Below are 21,316 nucleotides of genomic sequence, written 5' to 3'. Positions count from 1 at the left end.
AGATCCTATGATATGATAGCGCCAAGGAACTTAAAGTTCTTAATTGTGAACCATGTGCCACATTCAGTTTTACATATTTCAAAGAAAAGAAGCTATTCAGCCCATCAAGTCTATTTGGCTGTCAAACAGTGGTAGACGCTGGCTACCTACATCAACCACTTTCTTGCAGAAGGTAAAGAGGGCAGTCAGAATGGGGAATGGAAAAAGAGAGAACAGAAAGAGCGGAGAACTTGTTAGAAATTAGAGAAATTGATGTTCATGCCATTAGGTTGGAGGCTACCCAGACAGAATATGAGGTGTTGCTCCTCCAACCTGAGATTCTATTGTATTTCTTTGTTTTACTGTGAGTGCTTGCAAGAAAATGAATCTTAGGGTAGTACATCGTGATATATACGTACTTTGATAATAATTTACTTTGAACTTTGAGTAGCCATATCATGGCAGTAGAGGAGCCATATACAGACATGTTGGCATGGGAATGTAAAGTAGAATTAAAATGGGCAGCCATTGGGAAAGAACTGCTTTTGTTCTGGGTCATCTTCTTGCAAATGTGGTGTGTGCAGCTGGCTGGGCCAGTAGATTTCACAATAAGTAACTACAGTGCAGAGTCTCTCATGCTCAAGCTCTGAGACCTGCAATAAGATACTACATGATTGTTGCACTACAAATACATCCCACTGCTGGAAGCTATTTCCTCATTAGACAAAATGATTTGTTTGTGGACCTTGGTGCGCAAGTTCACTGGTCTTTGCAAAGTTCTCAGCTGTACAGTAAAACAAGTTCCATTGTTTGTCTGGAGAGGCGACGTGCTCATTCTGATACAGGTATTTAGTCAGATAAATTATAATTAAGCAAAATAAGGACATTATTCCTGCAATATAAGAAGCAATTCTATTTTTTAAAAAGATCAGCTTTATTTGTCACATATGTATTGAAACATACTGTGAAATGCATTGTTTGTGTCAAATCAAATCAGCGAGGATTGTGCTGGGCAGCAACACAATTTGCCAACTCAAACCCGTATGCCTTTGGAATAATTCCATAAAGACCATAAGATACAGGGGCAGAGTTAGACCACTTGGCCCATCGATTCTGCTCCACCAGACTCTACCGTTTAAGATAAGGGGCCCAAAACTGCTCACAATACTCCAAGTGAGGCCTCAGCAGAGCTTTATATAGTCTCAACATTACATCCTTGTTTTTATATTCTAGTATTTTTTGAATTGAACGCTCAACCTGCAAATTAACCTTTAGGGAATCCTGCACAAGGACTCCCAAATCTATTTGCACCTCATATTTTTGTATTTTCTCTTCATTTAGAAAATAGTCAACCCTTTCATTTCTTCTACCAAACTGCATGACCATACACTTCCCAACACTGTATTCCATCTGTCACTTCTTTACCCATTCTCCTAATCTGTCAAAGTCCTTCTGCAGCCTCCCTATTTCCTCAAAGCTACCTGACCCTCCACTTATCTTCATATCATCTGCAAACTTTGCACCAAAGTCACCAATTCCATTATCCAGATCATTAACATATAACATAAATGGATTGGTCACAACACAGACTCCTGTGGAACACTATTCCCTGGCAGTCAAGCAGAAAATGCTCCCTTTATTTCCACTCTTTGTCTCCTGCCAATCAGCCACTGCTTTATCCATGCTGGAATCTTTCCTGTAATACCATGGGCTCACAGATTGTTAAGCAGCCTCATGCATGGCACCCTGTCAATGGCCTTCTGAAAATCCAAGTACACCACATCAACTAATTCTCCTTTGTCTATCCTGCTTGTTATTTCTTCAAAGAATTCCAACAGATTTGTGAGGCAAGATTTTCCTTTGAGGAAACCATGCTGACTATGGCCTATTTTATCATGTGCCTCCAAGTACCCCAAAACCACATTCTTAACAATCAACTCCAACATCTTCCCAAACACTGAGGCCAGACTAACTGGACTATAATTTCCTTTATTCTGCCTCTCTCCCTTCCTGAGGAGTGGAATGACATTTGCAATTTTCCAGTCTTCTGGAACCATTCCAGAATCTAGTGATTCTTTACAAGTGCCTCCACAATCTCTTCATCCACCTCTTTCAGAACTCTGGGTTGTACACCATCTGGTCCAGGTGACTAACCTACCTACAGACCTTTCAGTTTCCCAAGAACCTTCTCTCTAGTAATGGTAACTTCACACACTTCATGACCCTGACACTTGAAACTTCCACTATACTGCTAATGCCTTCTAGTAATGCAAAATACTTTCAGTTTGTCTGCCATTTCCTTGTCCCCCACTACTACCTCTCCAGCATCGTTTTCCAGGGGTATGAAATCTATTCCTGCCTCTTTTTTACACTTTATGTATCTGAAGAAACTTTTGTTATCCTTGTTAATATTATTGGCCAGCTTACTTTTGTATTTCATCTTTACCTTCTTAATGACTTTTTTAGTTGCATTCTGTTGGCATTTAAAAGCTTCCCAATTCCCTAACTTCCCACCCATTTTTGCTCTATTATATGCCCCCTCTTTGGTTTTAATGTTGGCTTTGACTTTGCTTGTTAGCCATGGTTGTGTCATCTTGCTTTTAGAATACTTCTTCCTCTCTGAGATGTATGTATCCTGTGCCTTCCGAACCGCTTCCAGAAATTCCAGCCATTGCTGCTCTGCCGTCACCCCTGCCAGTGTTCTTTTCCAATCAAGTCTAGCCAGCTCCTTTCTCATGCCTCTGTAATTTCCTCTACTCTGCTTTGATGAATGTGGAAGAAAACCGGAGCTTCTGGATAAAACCCATGCAGTCAGGGTGAGAACGTACAAGTTCCTCACAGACTGCAGCGGGAAATAAACTCTGATCTCACAGCTGGCATGGTAACGCATTACCCTACCCGCTACACTGCTGTGCTGCCTGCATCAGCAGGAAAATAAGGTGCCATCAACTTGATTGTCAAACTGACAAAATTATGCTGAGCAAGTTAGTCCGAGTCGTAAACAGAATCACATCCAACAAAACGAAGATCTTCTATCACATTAATAATTTGCAATGTTGAATTTGTCATACATCTATAATTAAATAGAAATAAGTGAACATAAAATACACATCTGTTGAAAGAAAAAAATGTATTCATTTTTTACCATCAGACCTTTAAGAGCAATGATCGAGAGTGATCTTGGGGTCCAAGTCCATTGCTCCCTGAAAATGTATATACAGGTTAAGAGAGTAATAAAGAAAGTATGTGGTTTGCTTATCTTTCTGAGGCAAGAAATTAAGTTCAAGACTCGGGAAGTTATATTGCAGCTTTATAAAACTCTAGTTAGGCTGCATGTGGAGTACTGCGTTCAGTTCTGGTTACCCTGTTACAGAAAGGGCGTGGAGGCTTTGGAGAGCGTGCAGATGAGGTTCATCAGGGTGGTGCTTGGATTAGAGGGCATGAACTGTAAGGAGATGCTGGAGAAACTTGGGTTGTTTTCTCTGGTGCAGTGGAGGCTGAGGGGAGACCTGTTAGAGGTTTATAAGATTATGAGAGGCAGAGATAGAGTAGACAGACAGTATCTTTTTCCCAGGGTTGAAATGTCTAATACCAGAGGGCATGCATTTAAGGTGAGGGGGGATAATTTCAAAGGAGATGTGAGGGGCAGGTTTTTTTTATATATATACAGAGTGGTGGGTGCCTGGAATGCACTGCCTGGGCTAGAGGTGGAGGCAAATACAACAGAGGATCTTAGGCCCGTGAATGTGCAGGAAATAGAAGGACATGCACATTGTGTTGGCAGGAAGGTTTAGTTTCATTGGGTCAAAGCTTTGACCCCAGCATCTGCAGATTATTTTGTAGTTTAGTTGGGTATTTGATTACAAATTTAATTAGATTGATTGCAACATCTAAGAGAATCTTGGCTAAGGACATTGATGGGAGGGTTATGGTCCAAGTGTGGGCTGAAGGAACTAGGAAGAATAACAGTTCAGCATGGTCTAGATCAGGGGTTTCCAAACTTTTTTATGCTGGGGACCCTTCCCACCAACAGAGGAGTCCGCGGACCCCTGGTTGAGATGGACCAGACCAAAGGGCCCATTTCGGTATTGTGGTGCTCTATGACTCTAGTTGGGCTCAACATTGTGAGTTAAAGGGTGTGTTCCTATGCTGTACTGAACAGGTCCTTCCAGCTCTTCAATCTGCACCGCCCAGCAACCCCCGGTTTAACCACGGCACCATTTACAATGACCAATTATTTTACTAACTGGTACATTTTTAGACCAGAGCACCTGAACAAATCCTGCACCCACTCCACAGGGAGGACATACAGGCTCCTTGCAGATGATGTCTGAGTTTAATTCCGAGCTCCAACACCCCAAGCGGTAGTGGCAATGCACTAACCCCCGCTGACTGCGACACTACCATGGCACATTCAGGACTTCAGTGGTTAGTCATTTTCAGTTAGCAATTGAGTTGCCCTGCAGCACTTCAATGGTTAATAACTTTCAGTTCGCATCTGAGCTGCCCCTCTGAGTGTGAACAGATCCTGCCAGGTGTGGTAAATTGGCGTCATTATGAGCCACCAGGAAATGCCCACAGAGATCGCTAGTAATGTTCCAAGAGTTTCATTAAACAGCTGTGTGTTGTAATTGATTTACAGTATTTGAAACGAGAGCAGTTCAGGCAAGTGACTGGATGTTGGTACACATAAAGTGGATGAGTGACGACTTTAGGGAGATTCCCACTGAGACGAAAGCCAACAGACAGAAGATCAGATAGACCATCAGGAATCTGAGTGGAGTAAGTGTTGTTCATTTCCTCTGTTGGTTTGTTAATAATGTAACTGACATGACATAGTGATAATTACTCATCAAAGGAAAATCCATGCTATTGACTTCATCAAACAGATTTTACAATGAGGCTTTGAAAAATTATAATTCATTCATGTAATTTAGGCTATGATTTTATATTCTTAAAACACAGGTATAATCAAAATGGGATCTAGTGCTTTCCCAGCATGCATAATGAATAAATTCTTCTCTGGCTTTCAGCCGGGTACAGGTGTTGATTTTTAATCCATGTTTCGATGACAAACTCTGCCATCTTCATCAGGGATGATACCTAGGCATGTCTAGTCCAGTGGTATATATACTGTCATCTGTCCTTCCTGATTGGATAGTCCTCATCCAATCAGGTTTATAAGACCATAAAATAAAGGAGCAAAAGTAGGCCATTCAGCCCATCGAGTCTGCTCCACCATTCAATCATGGGCTGATCCAATTCTTCCAGTCCTCCCCACTCCCCTGCCTTCTCCCCATATCCTTTGGTGCCCTGGCTAATCAAGAACCTATCTATCTCTGCCTTAAATACACCCAATGACATGGCCTTTACAGCCACTTGCAGCAACAAATTCCACAAATGTACCACTCTCTGACTAAAGTAATTTCTCCGCATCTCTGTTCTAAATGGACATTCTTCAATCCTGTGGGACTCCCCCGCCCCCCCCACCCCCGTTCTCCTGAACTCCAGGGAAAACAGCCCAAGGTTTCCACTGTCCCACCTTGTTTGCAATGGAATTCTAGCTCTTACTGAGTGCGAGACCTTTGTCTTTGTTAAAATTCTTTTTCTCTAGTTTAATTTCAATGGCTTTCTTCACCAGGCATTCCAAGAGGCATTGGCACGGCACAGTGGTTTCAGATTTGGACAATTGTGCACATCTTAATTATTTAGATAACTGGGAGCCACAGTAGTGTAGCAGTTAGCGCGACACTATTACAGCTCGAGGTACTCCAGAGTTTGGAGTTCAGTTCTGGCACCATTCTGTATGACCTCCCCGTGGAATGCATGGGTTTCCCCCGGATGCTCTGGTTTCCTCACACAGTCCAAAGATGTCCTGGGTAGCTTAATTGGTCGTTGTAGATTGTCCCATAATCAGGTTAGGGTTAATTGGGGTTATGGGTTGCTGAGGTGGTGTAGGCCGAAAGGCTGGAAGAGGGCCTACTCTAGGCTGTATCACTAAGTAAATGATGAAGATCACTCTTCATTCATTTTCACTTCATTGTAAATGGTCAATTAGCTCCACGTATTACAGCGATGGAGTGGCAGAAGGTCACTATGAAGCCGGCATTGTCAGGCACAAAGTGGTTCAGAACAGAAAGGAACCTTCTGCCTCCCTGAACCCTCCCCTTCGTATCCATGCCAACCCCTCTGTCCATCTGCATTCAGTTGGATAGAAAGGATCCTCACAATTCTTTATTGATGCATCATGGAAAACTTCTTAACTGGGTGCATCACAGCCTGGCACGACAATTGCTCTGCATGTGACTGCAAGAAACAGCAGAGCTGTGGGCACTGCCCAGCACATCATGGAAACAGGCCTCCCTCCAAGGACTCCATCTACATTTTTCTCTGCCTCAGCAAGGCAGCCAGCATAACCAAAGTCCCCACCCACCTGGAAATTCTCTCTTCTCCCCCCCTCTCATCAGGCTGAAGATATAAAAGCCTGAAAGCACAGACCACCAGGCTCAAGATCAGCTTTATAAAGGCCCCACCGTTATAAGAATATTGAATGGTTCCCTGCTACAAATAGATGGTACTAGGGAACCATTCAAGAGTTTTATAATAATCTTGATCTCATAATTTGCCTCATTATAACCTTGCACCTTATTGTCTACTTTAACTGTGCTTTCTTTATAGCTGATATACATTATTAGGACGGCTTCGTTGAGCACCTCCGCACCATCCACCAAAAGCAGAACTACCCGGTGGCCAAACATTTGAATTCCAATTTCCATTACGTTCCAACATGTCTGCCCATGGCCTCCTCTTGTGCCAGATGAGGCCACCCTCAGGGTGGAAGAGCAACGCCTTATATTCCATCTGAGTAGCCTCCAACCCAACGGCATGAAAATCGATTTTTCCTTATGATAAATAAATGTTTCCCTCCCCCTCCTCTCTTCTTCTATTCCTGGCTCTGTCGTCTTACCTCTCCTCACCAGCCTACCACTTCCCCTTGGGTCCCCTTCTATGGTCCACTCTCGTCTCCTATCAGATTCCTTCTTCTCCAGTCCTACCCTGGCTTCACCTATCACCTTCCCGCTAGTCTCCTTCTCCCCCCACCCCCACACCTTCTTATTCTGGCAACTTCCTCCTTTCCTTTCCAGTCCTGAGGGAAAATCTTGGCCCAAAATATCAACTGTTTATTCATTTCCATAGATGTCGCCTGACCCCTGAGATCCTCTGGGTGGGTGGGTGGGCGTGTGTGTGTGTGTGTGTGTGTGTGTGTTCGTTCTTTTATTGTTTATCTTGTTCTACCTCAATACACTGTGTTGTAATGATTTGACCTGTATGAATGGTACGCAAGTATGCAAGACAAGCTTTTCACTATATGTACATCACTACATGCAATGGTAATAAACCAATTCCAATTTGATTTTTGTGCCATCAGCAAACACGGAAAACGTTCTCCAAGTATTCAATACAAGATGCTAATTTTGTTTGATTCACAGGCTTCTCAAAATGAGTAGTTAATTCTTCCTCAACCTTCTAGAATCTTGCCAACAAGAGATAAACTAAATTGTCTTATGGTCTTAACATGCTCACTTCTCATTACTAGCTTTGGGTAGGAGATATAGGGGCCTGAAGATCCTCAGTCAACGATTCAGGAACAGCTTCTTCCTCTCTGCTATCAGACTTCTGAACGCATGAACTCATTATTCTTTTTCTTTTTACAGAATTTAATTTTTTTCTAATTTATCATTTTTGTACTCAAATGCCATACAAAATTAGCATTAGCTTGTACTCCCCCCTTTTCCCCCTCCTTCTTAATCTGGCTCTCCCCCCCACCTTCCTTTTCAGTCCTGATAAAAGGTCTTAGACTATGAGGACACACAGTCCTCTTTTATTGTCATTTAGTAACGCATGCATTAAGAAATGATACAATGTTCCTCCAGAATAATATCACAGAAACACAGGACAAACCAAGACTGAAAGAACTGACAAAAACCTTGGTCCAAAACATCACCTCTCACTCCCCTCCATAGATGCTGCCTGACTTGCTGAGTTCCTCCAACATTTTGTGTGTGTTGCTCAAGATTTCCAGCACTCCGAAGCATTGTTGAGGATCCCCACCACCCATCCCACAATCCCTTTGACCCACTGCCATCAGGAAGGAGGCTCAGGATGAGGACTGCCAGATTGGATAACAGTTTCTTCCTTCAGGCTGTCAGACTCATGAATACGCTGCCACCACCAAGGTCTCATCACTAGGACAGTGAGCTCTTTACTGTTTACCTGTGCTGCATGCAATTTGTATTATATTTTGTTAAATTATTTACAGTAATATTTGGTTTTATGTGTGGTGTGTGTTATGTGTTTCTGTATGCACCATGGTCTGGAAGAACATTGCTTCATTTGGTTGTACATATGTACAGTCAGATAATGATAAGATTGAAATTGAATTTGAACTTAACCTCTTATGTCACCATTAATGCAGTGGATAAAATTTCTGTGACCAGCATGTTTATAGAATGCCAAGTAACACACATAAAAATTGCTGGTGAATGCAGCAGGCCAGGCAGCATCTCTAGGAAGAGGTACAGTCGACGTTTCAGGCCGAGACCCTTCGTCAGGACTAACTGAAGGAAGAGCTAGTAAGAGATTTGAAAGTGGGAGGGGGAGGGGGAGATCAGAAATGATAGGAGAAGACAGGAGGGGGAGGGATGGAGCCAAGAGCTGGACAGTTGATTGGCAAAAGGGATATGAGAGGATCATGGGACAGGAGGCCTAGGGAGAAAGAAAGGGGAGGGGGGAACCCAGAGGATGGGCAAGGGGTATAGTGAGAGGGACAGAGGGAGAAAAAGAGAGAGAAAAAAATATATATTATAATAATAATAATAGTAATAAAAAATAAATAACAGATGGGGTATGAAGGGAAAGTGGGGCATGAAACATTGACTGTATCTCTTCCTAGAGATGCTGCCTGGCCTGCTGCGTTCACCAGCAATTTTTATGTCTGTTGCTTGAAATTCCGGCATCTGCAGATTTCCTCGTGTTTGCATGTTTATAGAATCATACATTTCCTAAACCATTCACTTACACATGTGGAGCTAATGGCCACATACATCCCCTATGGGATACCATGCTCTTTTGGGAATTCTGCCATGGAATAAAGCATTTTGTCCTTGCACTAGATGTCTCAGTTCCACTGGGGACCTGCTAAGGATGTTTTCACTGGCGAGCACTAGGTTAAGGCCAAGCCAGTAAGGTTATCCTGTTGCTATTTGTTGGAACACTCTAGGATACGGGCTCCCAACCTGGAGTCCACAGGCCCCTCGATTAAGGCTAGGGGTTCATGGCATAAAAATGGTTGGAAAACTCTGCTCTAGGAAGATCACTGACACAGAATTATGTAAATATCATGACAGTCACAGGTAGGAGAACATGAAGTGGAGTCAAATAAATTATCTGCAATAACTAGAAGAGCTTGGACAATGCTAATGTTCATGTCTGGTAACATCATCTGGTCTCTACCTGAGGCATAGAACATAGAATATAGTACAGCACACAGAACAGAAAATGTTGTGCCAAACTTTAAACCCACTCCAAAATCAGTCTAAATCTTTCCCTCCCACGTACATGCATAACCCTCCATTTTTTTTTCATTCATGTGCCTATCTTAAAGTCTCTTAAATGTCCCTAATGTACCTGCCTCTACCACCAGTCCTGGCAGCAGGTTTCACGCACCACCACTCTCTGTGTAAAGAGCTTACCTCTGACATCCCCACATACTTTCCTCCAATCACAATAAGTTATGCCCTCTTTTATATTTACTTTATTGAGATACAGACAAAATTGCCCGTCTGGTCCTTCGAGCCACGCCACCCATTAATCTCCCAATTTAATCCCAGCCTAATCACGGTACAATTTGCAATGACCAATTAGCCTACCAACCGGTAAGACTTTGGACTGTGGGATGGAACTGGAGTACCCAGGGGAAGCCCATGTGGTCATGGGGAGAATGTATTTGCATTTCTGCCCTAAGGAAAAGACGCTAACTATCCACTCGATCTACGCCTCATCATCTTAGGCATCTCTATCAAGTCACTTCTCATCCTCCTTTGCTCTAAAGAGAAAAGCCAAAGCTTACTCAGTCATTCATCCTTAGATTACATCCTGGTAGGTCTCCTCTGCACCCTCTTTAAAACTTTCACATCTTTCCTATAATGAGGCAACCAGAAATGAACAAAATATTCCAAGTGCAGTCCAACCAGAGTTTTAGAGCTTCAACGTTACCTCACTCTTGAACTCAATCCCCCGACTAATGAGGGTGAACACGCCATATGCCTTCTTAACAACCCTCTCAACTTACAAGGCAATTTTGAAGGATCAATGGATGTGAATCCCAAGATCCCTCTGCTCCTCCCTACTGCAAAGTATCCCGCCTTTAATACAGTACTGTGCCGTCAAATTCGACCTTCCAAAGTGAATCACTTCACACTTCTCCAGATGTTAACCAACCTGAAGTGATCAATAGTTCATTTTACTCAAATTTCCAGCTGATGTGGAAAACTAATTTGAACTAGTTTTTTTTATGTAAGTATGATTGATTACCTGTTGTGTAATCGTTTCCCAAGGTCCCTGTGAAAGACTTTCTTGGTAACAATCATGAACACTTTCCCAAATTTCCTTCAGGGTAAGAGGTCTTCCATCTAGAATTCAAACAAAATAGGAAGTTCTATTATATATGCCAGTTAGTAAATTACAAGTTAGGTTGATTTAGGGTTTCGTTCCCTGGAGCATAGCAAAATGAGGGGAGAGTTGATAGAGGCAAGCAAAATTATGAAGGGTTTAGATAGGGTAAATGGAAGCAGGCATTTTCCACTGAGGTTGGGTGAGACTAGAACCAGAGGTTATGGGTCAAGGGTGAAAGGTGAAAAAATTTAAGCAGAACTTGAGAAGAAACTTCTTCACTCAGAGGGTGGTGAGTGTGTGGAACGAGCTGCCAACAGAATTGGTGGATGAGGGTTCAAATTTAACAGAAATTTGGATGGACACATGGATGAGAGGGGTATGGAGGCCTGTGGTTTGGGTGCAGGTTGATGGGTCTAGATCAGGGATTCCCAACCTTTTTTATGCCAAGGACCCCTGCCACTAACTGAAAGGTCTGTGGACCCCAGGCTGGAAACCCCTGGTCTAGATAGAATAATAGTTCAGCATGTATTAGACTCTGTTTCAGTGCTGTCGTGTTTTATGACTCTATAAGGGTGCACATCTGAGATTTTCTTGTCCATTACTTAGCAATTACAAGTTGAAATCTCTAAGAAATCAGTTATAATTCAAAAGTTCTCATATTGTTTCAGAATATTTCAATTTCAGTGTTTTCAGTATAGGCAAACATAATATCAGCAACTTCCTTATGGCAAGGAAGAGAAGGGCTGTAAGATTTGATCTTAGAAATGGATAAATTATACACGAGCAGCACAGTAGTGTAGTGACTAACATAATGCCTTACAGAGTCAGTGATTGAGGTTCAGTTGCTGTTGCAGTAGTAAGAAGCTTGTATATTCTCCCCGTGACGGCCTGGGTTCCCTCTTGGTGCTCCGGTTTCCTCGCGCATTCCAAAGATGTATGGGTTAGGCTTCGTAAGCTGTGGGCATGCTATATTGGCGCTGAAAGCATGCCCACACGTGTAGGTTGCTCCCAACACAGACGATACATTTCTCTGTGTATCTCAATACTTCCATGTGCATATGAGAAATAAAACTAATCAAATTGAAACTTTAACCAAAATAACATGAAAATGCCTAAGAATAAAAAGTTAATATAGCTGTTATCAGCATTGAAACAGATACTAGGTCATAATATTGGTGTCCTGGAATGAGCGCAGAGGAAATTTCAACAATGTTGCCAAGTGGGAATTTTATTTATTGGAATCTAAGAGAAAGATGGCTGATCTTCTTGAGATTCTCTTCCTTTTTAGAATCCCAAAGGGAAGAGATAAGGTGAGTGAATGAACAGTCTTTTTCCCAGTTCTGATGAACTGACTCACTCTGAAACAATGACTGTTAATTCCTCTTTATAGAAGCTGCCTGACCTGCAAAGTTCCTCCAGCATTGTGGGCGTGTTACTCTAGATATCCAGCAGAATCTCTTGTGTCTTTTTTTCCCCCAGGGTTAAACTGAGAGGGGAGAGATTTAATAGGAACCTGAGTGCCAACCTTTCCCCCCAGAGGGTGGTCAGTACAGGGAGTGAGCTGAGGCAGGTAATCCTTTCCATTGATGCTGCCTGACCTGGTGAATTCCTCCGGCATTTTGTGTGTGTTGATCAACAAGATGTTGCTTTTGACTCCAAAACTGATATAGCACTGTGTGAAAAGGTGAATGGAGAGGAGAAAGGAGCCAGGAAATGTTGAGTGCAGACGTGGGGAACAGAAAGAGGCCAGGAAGGACAAACAGAGAGGTGCAGAAGAGAAAGAAGCCAAAAGAAAAAGGTTGGATGGAGAAATAGGCAGCAAGAAATGAAAGGCTTCTTACAAGAGAATAAGACCATAAGACATAGAAGTCAAATTACGCCATTTGGCCCATTGAGTCTGTTCCGGCATTATCATGGCTGATTTATTATCCCCCTCAAATGCATTCTCCTGCCTTCTCCCCATAAACATTTGATGCACTAATTAATCAAGAACTTAATCAACCTCTGCCTTAAAGTATACCCAATGACTTGGCCTGCACAGCTGCCTGTGCCAATGAAATCTACAGATTCACCACCCTCTGGCTAACATTGTTTTTTCTCATCTCGGTTCTTTATTCTGAGGTTGTGCCCTCTGGTTCTAGACTTCCCTCATTCTAGGAAACATCCTCCCCCCTTCCACACTATCCAGGTCTTTCAATATTCAATAGGTTTCAATGAGATTCCTCTCATTCGTCTAAATTCCAGTGACTACAGGCACAGAGCCATCTAATACCTCCTTATATGTTAACCCTTTCATTCCTGAGATTACTCTTGCTTTTGTATTCCAGTCCCCTCGAAATGAATGCGAACATTACACTCGCCTTCCTTACCACTGACTCAACTTGGAAGTTAACCTTTAATAGGGATGTGTATATTAAAATGGGAAAAGGAAAATTTTGTATTACTGCAGCAAAGGCATGGTCAAAGCCAAAACAAGAGAAAGAGACACAGGCTGAAGAAGTGGGAGATTATAATCCGTTCAAGTATATGAAAGTTATTGTGTAGAGGAGACGTGTATTAGAGAAGTGGCTTAAAATGATACCAAGGACCCAGGCAAGCCTGACAAAGGGTCTCAGCCTGAAATGTCGACTGTACCTCTTCCTGGAGATGCCGCCTGGCCTGCTGCGTTCACCAGCAACTTTGATGTGTGTTGCATGGGAAAGAGTCGGATCAGATCCAGAGTCACAATCATTTTGTTCTCCGTAATATTCATGTACTGAAGAATAACAATAAACAATATTGAATGTTGAACAGCTCTAGCTGGCTCAGTCTTTCCTCATAAGACATGCTCTCTAATCTCTAACGCTCTCTAACAAGAGGACTGGAAACGGTTGAAAGATAATCAGCCATGAAGCCAATATGTTAAAGTAGGAGAAAAAGAGTCTAAAACATTTTGTGGTTAAATGTGAAGTTAGCTGAAGCTTAAACTTCACTTTTACTGAGCATGACATACCTGAATAACAAGCTCTGAAATACAGCACAGGTGCCTGGTAGCTACTGGAATAGACAACATGGTATTCATATCGAACCACTTCAGACGTTGTGACCTGGGCTTCCTCGGTATCGTCACTAATGTTTTCCACATTACCCTGAAAATAAAGATAAAACATGGCTTAAAGTTCTGCCAAAACTTACACTATAATTCCAAATTCTGATCATTGAATGATACAATGTTGCTGAAGGCAAAACATTACAATATTCTATATAAATTTATCATACAAAATATTCTGACCAGGTGCTCTGCATAATTTCATCAAGCAGTTTTCATTATGAAAAACAACTAACCCCAGCCTATAATTAGGTTTAACAAAAATCAAACATAAAGATCGCCCTCACATTCCAAAGACATGGGTTAGGGTTAGTAAATTGTGGGTATGCTATGTGTGGCAACATTTGCAGCTGCCCCCAGCACATCCCCAGAGTGCGCTGGTTGTTGTTGCGAAATGATGCATTTTGCTGTATGTTTCGATGTACGGATGCTACTTAAAGCTAATCTTATGAATGTGTTTTGCTTCACAATTGCTTTCCACTCATACACAAACAAATTTATTCAAAATTCTTTGTTAAAATCTGATTTTGGACTGTCAAGGAAGAAGCACAAACGGAGTTAGATAAAACTGGGAAAGATACAAAATTCAAGAACCTGTCACCAGAATAAAGTACTTTACAAAACATCACTTAGTTACTTCCCCACCTGGGAGAGTAATTCCTGCAGGGTCAAAATTGGGAAGATGACACCCAAAATTAGGCTTAATTTGTCACCATCAATTTACCCCTAAATTTACTGCCAATCAAATTAACTATAATTTTCAAGCAATTGGGGTCCAAGGAAAACACAAAACTACCATATATTCCTTTATTAAGTATGAAAATTGAAATTTCAAGCCATCTAGCATTCATTCATGCACATTAAGCACAGAGCTTTTAGAAACATGTGGAAGCTTTTCAATTCATAATCTTGTTCTTAATGATGTCATTCAAATTTACTCAAAGACACAGATTATACACTTAGTGGCCACTTTATTAGGTACATCTGCTTGTTGATTCAGATGTCTAATCAGCCAATCATGTGGTCGCAACTCAATGCGAGAAAGCATGCAGGCATGTTGAGTGGTTCAGTTGTTGTTCAGTCCAAATATCAGAATGGGGAGGAATGTGATCCAAGTGACTTAGAGCATGGAATGCTTGTCTGTGCCAGACAGGGAGGTTTGAGTAGCTCAGAAAATGCTACTGATCTCCTGGTATTTCATGGACAACAGTCTCTAGAGCTTAGAGAGAATGGGGTGGGAAAATGAGAATAAAACAACCAGTGAACGGCAGTTTTGGAGATGAAAATGCCTCGTTAATGGGAGAGGTCAGAGGAGAATGGCTGGACTGGTTCAAGCTGACAGGAAGGTGACAGTAACTCAATAGCCACACGTTACAACAGTGGTGTGCAGAACAGCATCTCTGAGCGCACAGCGCATTGAACCTTGAAGTGGATGGGCTACAAATGCAAATGACCATGAACCTACACTCAGTGCAGGAGGTACCTAATAAAGTGACCACTTAGTGTACATATACTGCAGGTTTAAGTGGAAAGATCCACTTTCCTTAATTTGTCACAATGCTTGCTTATACTTGATGAGCTGAGACTCCTTTTAACAAATTGACGGTCTTTGCCCCCTGCTTTAGTTTTCAGCCCCCACTGCTCACCCAGCCCGTTGTCTGGATTTGAACAAGAACATTTCCGATGAAGCTGCATTATCAAAAGACTTACAGATGCTGAAAACATGACTTAATAACAGTCATGCCAGGAACGGCGGGAGGAGAGAGAGCAGCGCGCCGCGCGTGCGCAGTCCTCCAGTGAAAAATGATATTGTATCCATTAAATAGGAGCCGTGGACAATTCTGATTTGATGGAGACGGACGTGAAAGCACAGAGGGACATCTGGAGAAATTTCTGAAACGCCAGTTTGCTGCTGTTGTTACTGCATGGTCGGGAATCTTCCAGAGGGAAGGCCTCAAAATCCCTGGCTTTGCCTGCTGTTGGCAACCGAGATTGAGGTCGAATCGTTCGGACAGAGGTGGCGCTCAGTACTCGGTGTCGGAGAGCTGATCGGAGGCTCGAAGTTTTCGGATGACTCAGAGTCAGACTGTGGTCGGGCATAGCAGGGAGAGTTTTTCTTCCTTCTCCTTTCTGCGTGAGATGTGGGACATTTGAGAGACTTTGAACTTTTGACTGTGCTCATGGACTTCTTCAACAAGTTGTTGCACTGTTGTAACTATATATTATAATTATGTGGTTTTGTTAATTTTTTCAGTCTTGGTCTGTCCTGTGTTTTGTGATATCACACCAGAAGAAATATTGTATCATTTCTTAATGCATGCATTACTAAATGACAATAAAAGAGGACTGCATGTCTTCATAATCTAATCTTAAAAAAATATTCAGAAGGCCAGAGCATCTGAGGAAGGTCCCGGAGGATTGGAAATTCAAGAAAGTAACTTCACTACTTTAGAAAGAGGATGGAAAACCATATGCCCCTTAGACTAACACGTCTCACTTGGAAAACACTGAATTCCATTATTAAGGATGCAATTTGATTAAAGGTGAAAGGGGAAATGTTTAAGGGGAACATGAGGGGGAGCTTTTTCACTCAGAGGGTGATGAGAGTGTGGAATGAGCTGCCAGGGCAAGTGCTGGATGCAGCGTCAATTTCGACTTTTAAGAGAAATGTGGATAGGTACATGGATCAGAGGGTTATGGTTTGGGTGCAGGTTGATGGGAGATTAATGGTTTGGAACAGACTAGATGGGCTGAAAAGCCTGCATTAGTGCTGTAGTGTTCTATGACTCTGACTAATTGCAGTTAATTTACAAACTTGCACAAACGGAGTTAATGTGGGTTTATGAAAAGCAAATTGCATTTGACAAATTTGTTAAGAGGTCATTGAGAAAGTCAAAAAAAATAGAGCAAGGGGAACAAGCAGATGAACCCATATTTTGGATGTCCAGAGGAATTTGATAAGGTAAAACAGTAAATGGGTAGTTGCACCAAGTCCACAATGAGTTGGAGGTAACAAACTGGAACGGGCAGGGCGCTGAAACAAAATCCAAGTGCAGGGGTGGTGTTTGGATTGGCAATCTGTAACTAACAGCTAGTCCTGGAGATCTGTGCTGGAGCCCCGATCTATACTGATGACTTGGACCAAGTGTACACTCAGTGACCATTTTATCATGTACCTCCTCTGCCTAACAGAGTGACCGTTGCGTGTATGTCTGTGGTCTTCTGCTGCTATGGCCCATTCACTTCAAGGTTTGATGTGCTGTGTGTTCAGAGATGCTCTTCTGCACGCCACTGTTTTAACGCATGGTTATTTGAGTTACTGTCGCCTTCCCGTTGGCTTGAACCAGTCCGGCCATTCTCCTCTGACCTCTCCCTATTAACAGAACTGCCACTCATTGGATGTGTTTTTTGTTTTTCTTTTGCACCATTCTCTGTAAACTCTAGAGCAGAGGTTCCCAACCTGGTGTCCACTGATCCCTGGGTTAATGATAAAGCTTCATAGCATAAAAACGGTTGGGAACACCTGCTCCAGAGACTGTTGTGTGTGAAAATCCCAGGAGAGCAGCATTTTCTGAGATACTCAAACCAACCCATCTGGCACCAACAATCAAATAATCATTCCATGGTCAAAGTCACTTAGATCATATTTCTTCCCCATTCTATGTTTGGTCTGAACTGAACGTCCTGACTGGATTCGCATGTTTTTATGCATTGATTTGCTGTCACATATTTGCATTAATGAGCAGGCGTACTGGTGTATCTAATAAAGTGGCCACTGAGGTGTCTGGTCAAAGGTGAATTAACGTGTCATTAGGAATGCACAAACCAATATGAATAGGCTTTATGACTGAGCAAGAACCCATAAATACTACCTCACTACTTTGCTATTTGTTTGTACTACCTATTTTCTATATTCCTCATTCCAAATGTTCAATGTATATTGTATGAATTGCACTAAACAACAAATTTCCTGACATTTGTCAGTGATAACGAATCTGATTCTGATCTGGCTAGGGTGGACATAGAAAGAGAGTTTGGTAGCACTGGTTCGGGTTTGGGATATGGCTGGTTCTGAAGCACAGGTCATGAGATCGTCCCTACGAGGGCTGCCGTGGTAAGGGACAGAAATAGTGAACCCAACTGTTCATTACCGGAACTGAGGCAACTGGCCAAAGGCTTGCACAGGGGAAGCGGAGATCAGAAGAGGCAGGGAGAAGGCATTTGAGCCTGGAGGAGATTGCAGATAATGCTGATGTGTCTTTTTGTTTTTTTTTGTTGGGCTTAACTGTTTAAATATAGAAAGTCATTAGGGATATCACCGGATTATGTGTTTATATAATTGTCATTGATGCAACTTAAGTGATTCTAGTAAAGCTGCTTCTTCCTTTTAATTACACACCACTATTTACAGTGGATGATTCAAGCTTTGACTTAATCTACTAATTTTGGGATCGTTGCACTGTACAAAATGCTTTTCACTCTTTAGCTAATAGACTTGTACTGTAGATAGTTAACTCCCCCATTCTCTCTCCCACAGAAAGTTATTTCCCTCCATTCTCTCTTCTACAGAAAGTTAACTCCCTCCATTCTCTCTACCAGAGATAGTTAACTCCCCCATTCTCTCTTCCACAGAAAGTTAACTCCCTTCATTCTCTCTACCAGAGATAGTTAACTCCCCCATTCTCTCTTCCACAGAAAGTTAACTCCCTTCATTCTCTCTACCAGAGATAGTTAACTCCCCCATTCTCTCTTCCACAGAAAGTTAACTCCCTTCATTCTCTCTACCAGAGATAGTTAACTCCCCCATTCTCTCTTCCACAGAAAGTTAACTCCCTTCATTCTCTCTACCAGAGATAGTTAACTCCCTCCATTCTCTCTACCAGAGATCACCTAGTCAATTGTGAAGTCATTGAAATTTATTATCAAAGTACAAATATGTTACCATATACTACCCTGAGATTCATTTTCTTTCAGGCACTCAGAGTTGAATAAAGAAAGACAGTAGAATCAATGAAAAATTACACACAAAGACTGACAAATAACTAATGTGGAAAAGATAAACTGCAAATACAAAAAATAACTATAACTATAATTTAAATTTATTTAAATAATAAATAAGGGGGAAGAGGTGCACACACTCTTGTTTATATCGAGTGTGTCAGAATAAGGACCATTCAGGACAGAGATGAGAATTAACTGCTTGGCCTAGGATGATATGAATATTCAGAATTCACAGCCCAGGAGTTCTCTGGAAACATTACTGCTGAGTATAGCAGGACAATATTTAATAGGGTTAATCCTGCTTCTGTGTCCCAGTGCTCCTCCTCAGAGTGCAACTGTATATATATCCAATAGTTGATCTATGGCTGTATTGATTAAAAAGCTATAATCTGTAGATTGTCATGAAAAAGACACAGCACCAACAAAGTCCAAAGTATATGTCACCATATACTACCCTGAGATTCATTTTCTTGTGGGCATTTACAGGAAAATCAATAGAATTTATGAAAAACTATGCATAAACAAAAATTGACAAACAACCAGTGTGTAAAAGACAAGGTATATAAATAAAAATAAGTAAATAACACCGACAGCATGAGTTGTCGAGTCCTTGAAAGTGAGTTGGTAGGTAGTGCAATCAGTTCAGAGTTGAGAGAGTGAAGTTATCCACACCAGTTCAGGAGCCTGATGGTTGCAAGGTAATAACTGTTCTTGAACTCCGTGGTGTGGGATCTAAGGCTCCTGCCCAATGGTAGCAGCGAGAAAATAGTGTGGCCTGGACAGTTCTTTGTGCCCAAGCCTTGTGGTCTAGTCAGTATGTAGTGAGACTGTGGGGAAGGACAGGCAGATGATAGGGCAAAACTGCAGTCAGTGTGATGAGCTGCAGTGTAACAGAGGGACAAGGTCGAAAAGGGTGATGAATATAGGACTGAAGGTGTTATATTTGAATGCATGCAGTCTACAAAAATAAGGTAGATGATCTTGTAGAGCAGTTACAGACTGGCTGGTATGACGCTGTGGGCATCATTGAGTCATTGCTGAAAGAAGATTCTAGTTGGGAGGTTAACATCCAAGGATATACATTGTATCGAGAGGACAGACAGGAAGGCAGAGGAGGTGGCGTGACTCTATTGGTTAAAAATGAAATGAAATCCTTAGAAATAGGTGACATATGCTTGAAAGCTGTAGAACCGCTGTGGGTGGAGTTAGGAACTACAAGGGTAAAAAGACGATGGGAGGCTTCTGAATAGTAGCCAGGACGTGGGTTACAAATTACAATGAGAGATTGAGAATGCATGTCACAAGGGTAATGTTACAATAGTCATGGGGGATTTCAATATGCAGGTAGATTGTGAAAATCAGGTTGGTGCTGATTTTGGATCCCAAGAGAGAGAATTTGTGGAATGCCTATGAGATGGCTTTTTAAAGCAGCTTGTGGTTGAGCCCACTAAGGGATCAGCTACAGTATTTTTAGATTGGATGTTGTGTAATGACCTGGTTTTGATTAGGGAGCTTAAGGTAAAGGAATTCTTAGGAGGCAGCGATCATAATATGACAAAATTAACCCTGCAATTTGAGAAGTCAGATGTATCAGTATACGATGGAGTAAAGGGAATTGCAGAGGCATGAGAGAGGCACTGGCCAAAATTGATTGGAAGGGTCACTGGCAGGGATGCTGACAGAGTAACAACGACTGGAGTTTCTGGAAGCAATCCAGAAGGCACAGGATAGGTACATCTCAAAGAAGAAGTATTCTAAAAGTATGATGACACAGCTGTGGTTGACAAGGGAAGTCAAAGACAACATAAAACCAAAGAGCAGGCATGTAATATAGCAAAAATTAGTGGGAAGTTAGTGGATTGGGAAACATTTAACAATCAACATAAGGCAACTACAAAGGAGAGAAAAGATGAACCATGAAGGTAAGCTAGCCAATAATATCAAAGAGGATATCAGAATATTTTTCAGATACATAAAAAAGAGAAGCAAGAGCAAATATCAAAGCACTGAAAATGATGCTGGAGAGGTAGTAATAGGGGACAAGGAAATTGTAGATGAACTGAATAAGTATTTTACATCAGCTTTCACTGTGGAAGGCGAGTGCCGGATGATGTTGCTTCGTGATATGTGCCTTTAGGCTTTTTGATCTTCTGCATAATGGGACGGGAGAAGAGAGAATGTCATAGATTGGAAATTTTTCGAGCGATGTGGACCAATTCTTTACGTTAACCCTCTTACACCCAACATTTTCTGGATTTAAAAGTCACATCTCTAAGTTTTTAACTTACAACATTAACTCTGTTCTTTCCTGCACAGATGCTGACTGACTTGCTAATAATTTCCCACTGTGTACATTTAAAATTCAGGTAAGTTGTTTTTACCACCTTAACTTTACGTAGTTATGTTATGAATGGAGAACACCTTGTTTAGTTTACTTGGATCTTGTTTTAAGATGCTTATACTTTAAAGAAAATAAAAATTTATTACATACTAATGACACTTAAACTTCTCTGTGGCTCAAGTACACACAGTGGCCTGTTTATTAGGTACCACCTGTAACTAATAAAGTGGCCA

At 41.7% G+C, this 21,316-nt stretch overlaps 1 protein-coding gene across 3 annotated transcripts in view; it reads right to left on the bottom strand.

The window, feature by feature from the left end:
- The window catches only part of atg10 (ATG10 autophagy related 10 homolog (S. cerevisiae)), a 233,172-nt gene that overhangs the window by 41,070 nt on the left and 170,786 nt on the right, over positions 1-21,316 (bottom strand). For 2 of the 3 annotated variants that reach the window (XM_072281042.1, XM_072281040.1), the window contains exons 5-6: positions 13,646-13,781; positions 10,573-10,670 (exon numbers count right to left, since the gene is read on the bottom strand). In XM_072281042.1, the coding sequence (XP_072137143.1) occupies positions 10,573-10,670; positions 13,646-13,781 (234 nt within the window). Of the gene's footprint in view, positions 1-10,572; positions 10,671-13,287; positions 13,409-13,645; positions 13,782-21,316 lie in introns of all 3 variants that reach the window. The other variant, XR_011889435.1, reaches the window with a different exon arrangement.

This window comes from Mobula birostris, chromosome 17 (genome assembly GCF_030028105.1).
Source record: "Mobula birostris isolate sMobBir1 chromosome 17, sMobBir1.hap1, whole genome shotgun sequence".
Lineage (NCBI taxonomy): Eukaryota > Metazoa > Chordata > Chondrichthyes > Myliobatiformes > Myliobatidae > Mobula > Mobula birostris.
This window is presented reverse-complemented; position numbering and strand designations above follow the sequence as displayed.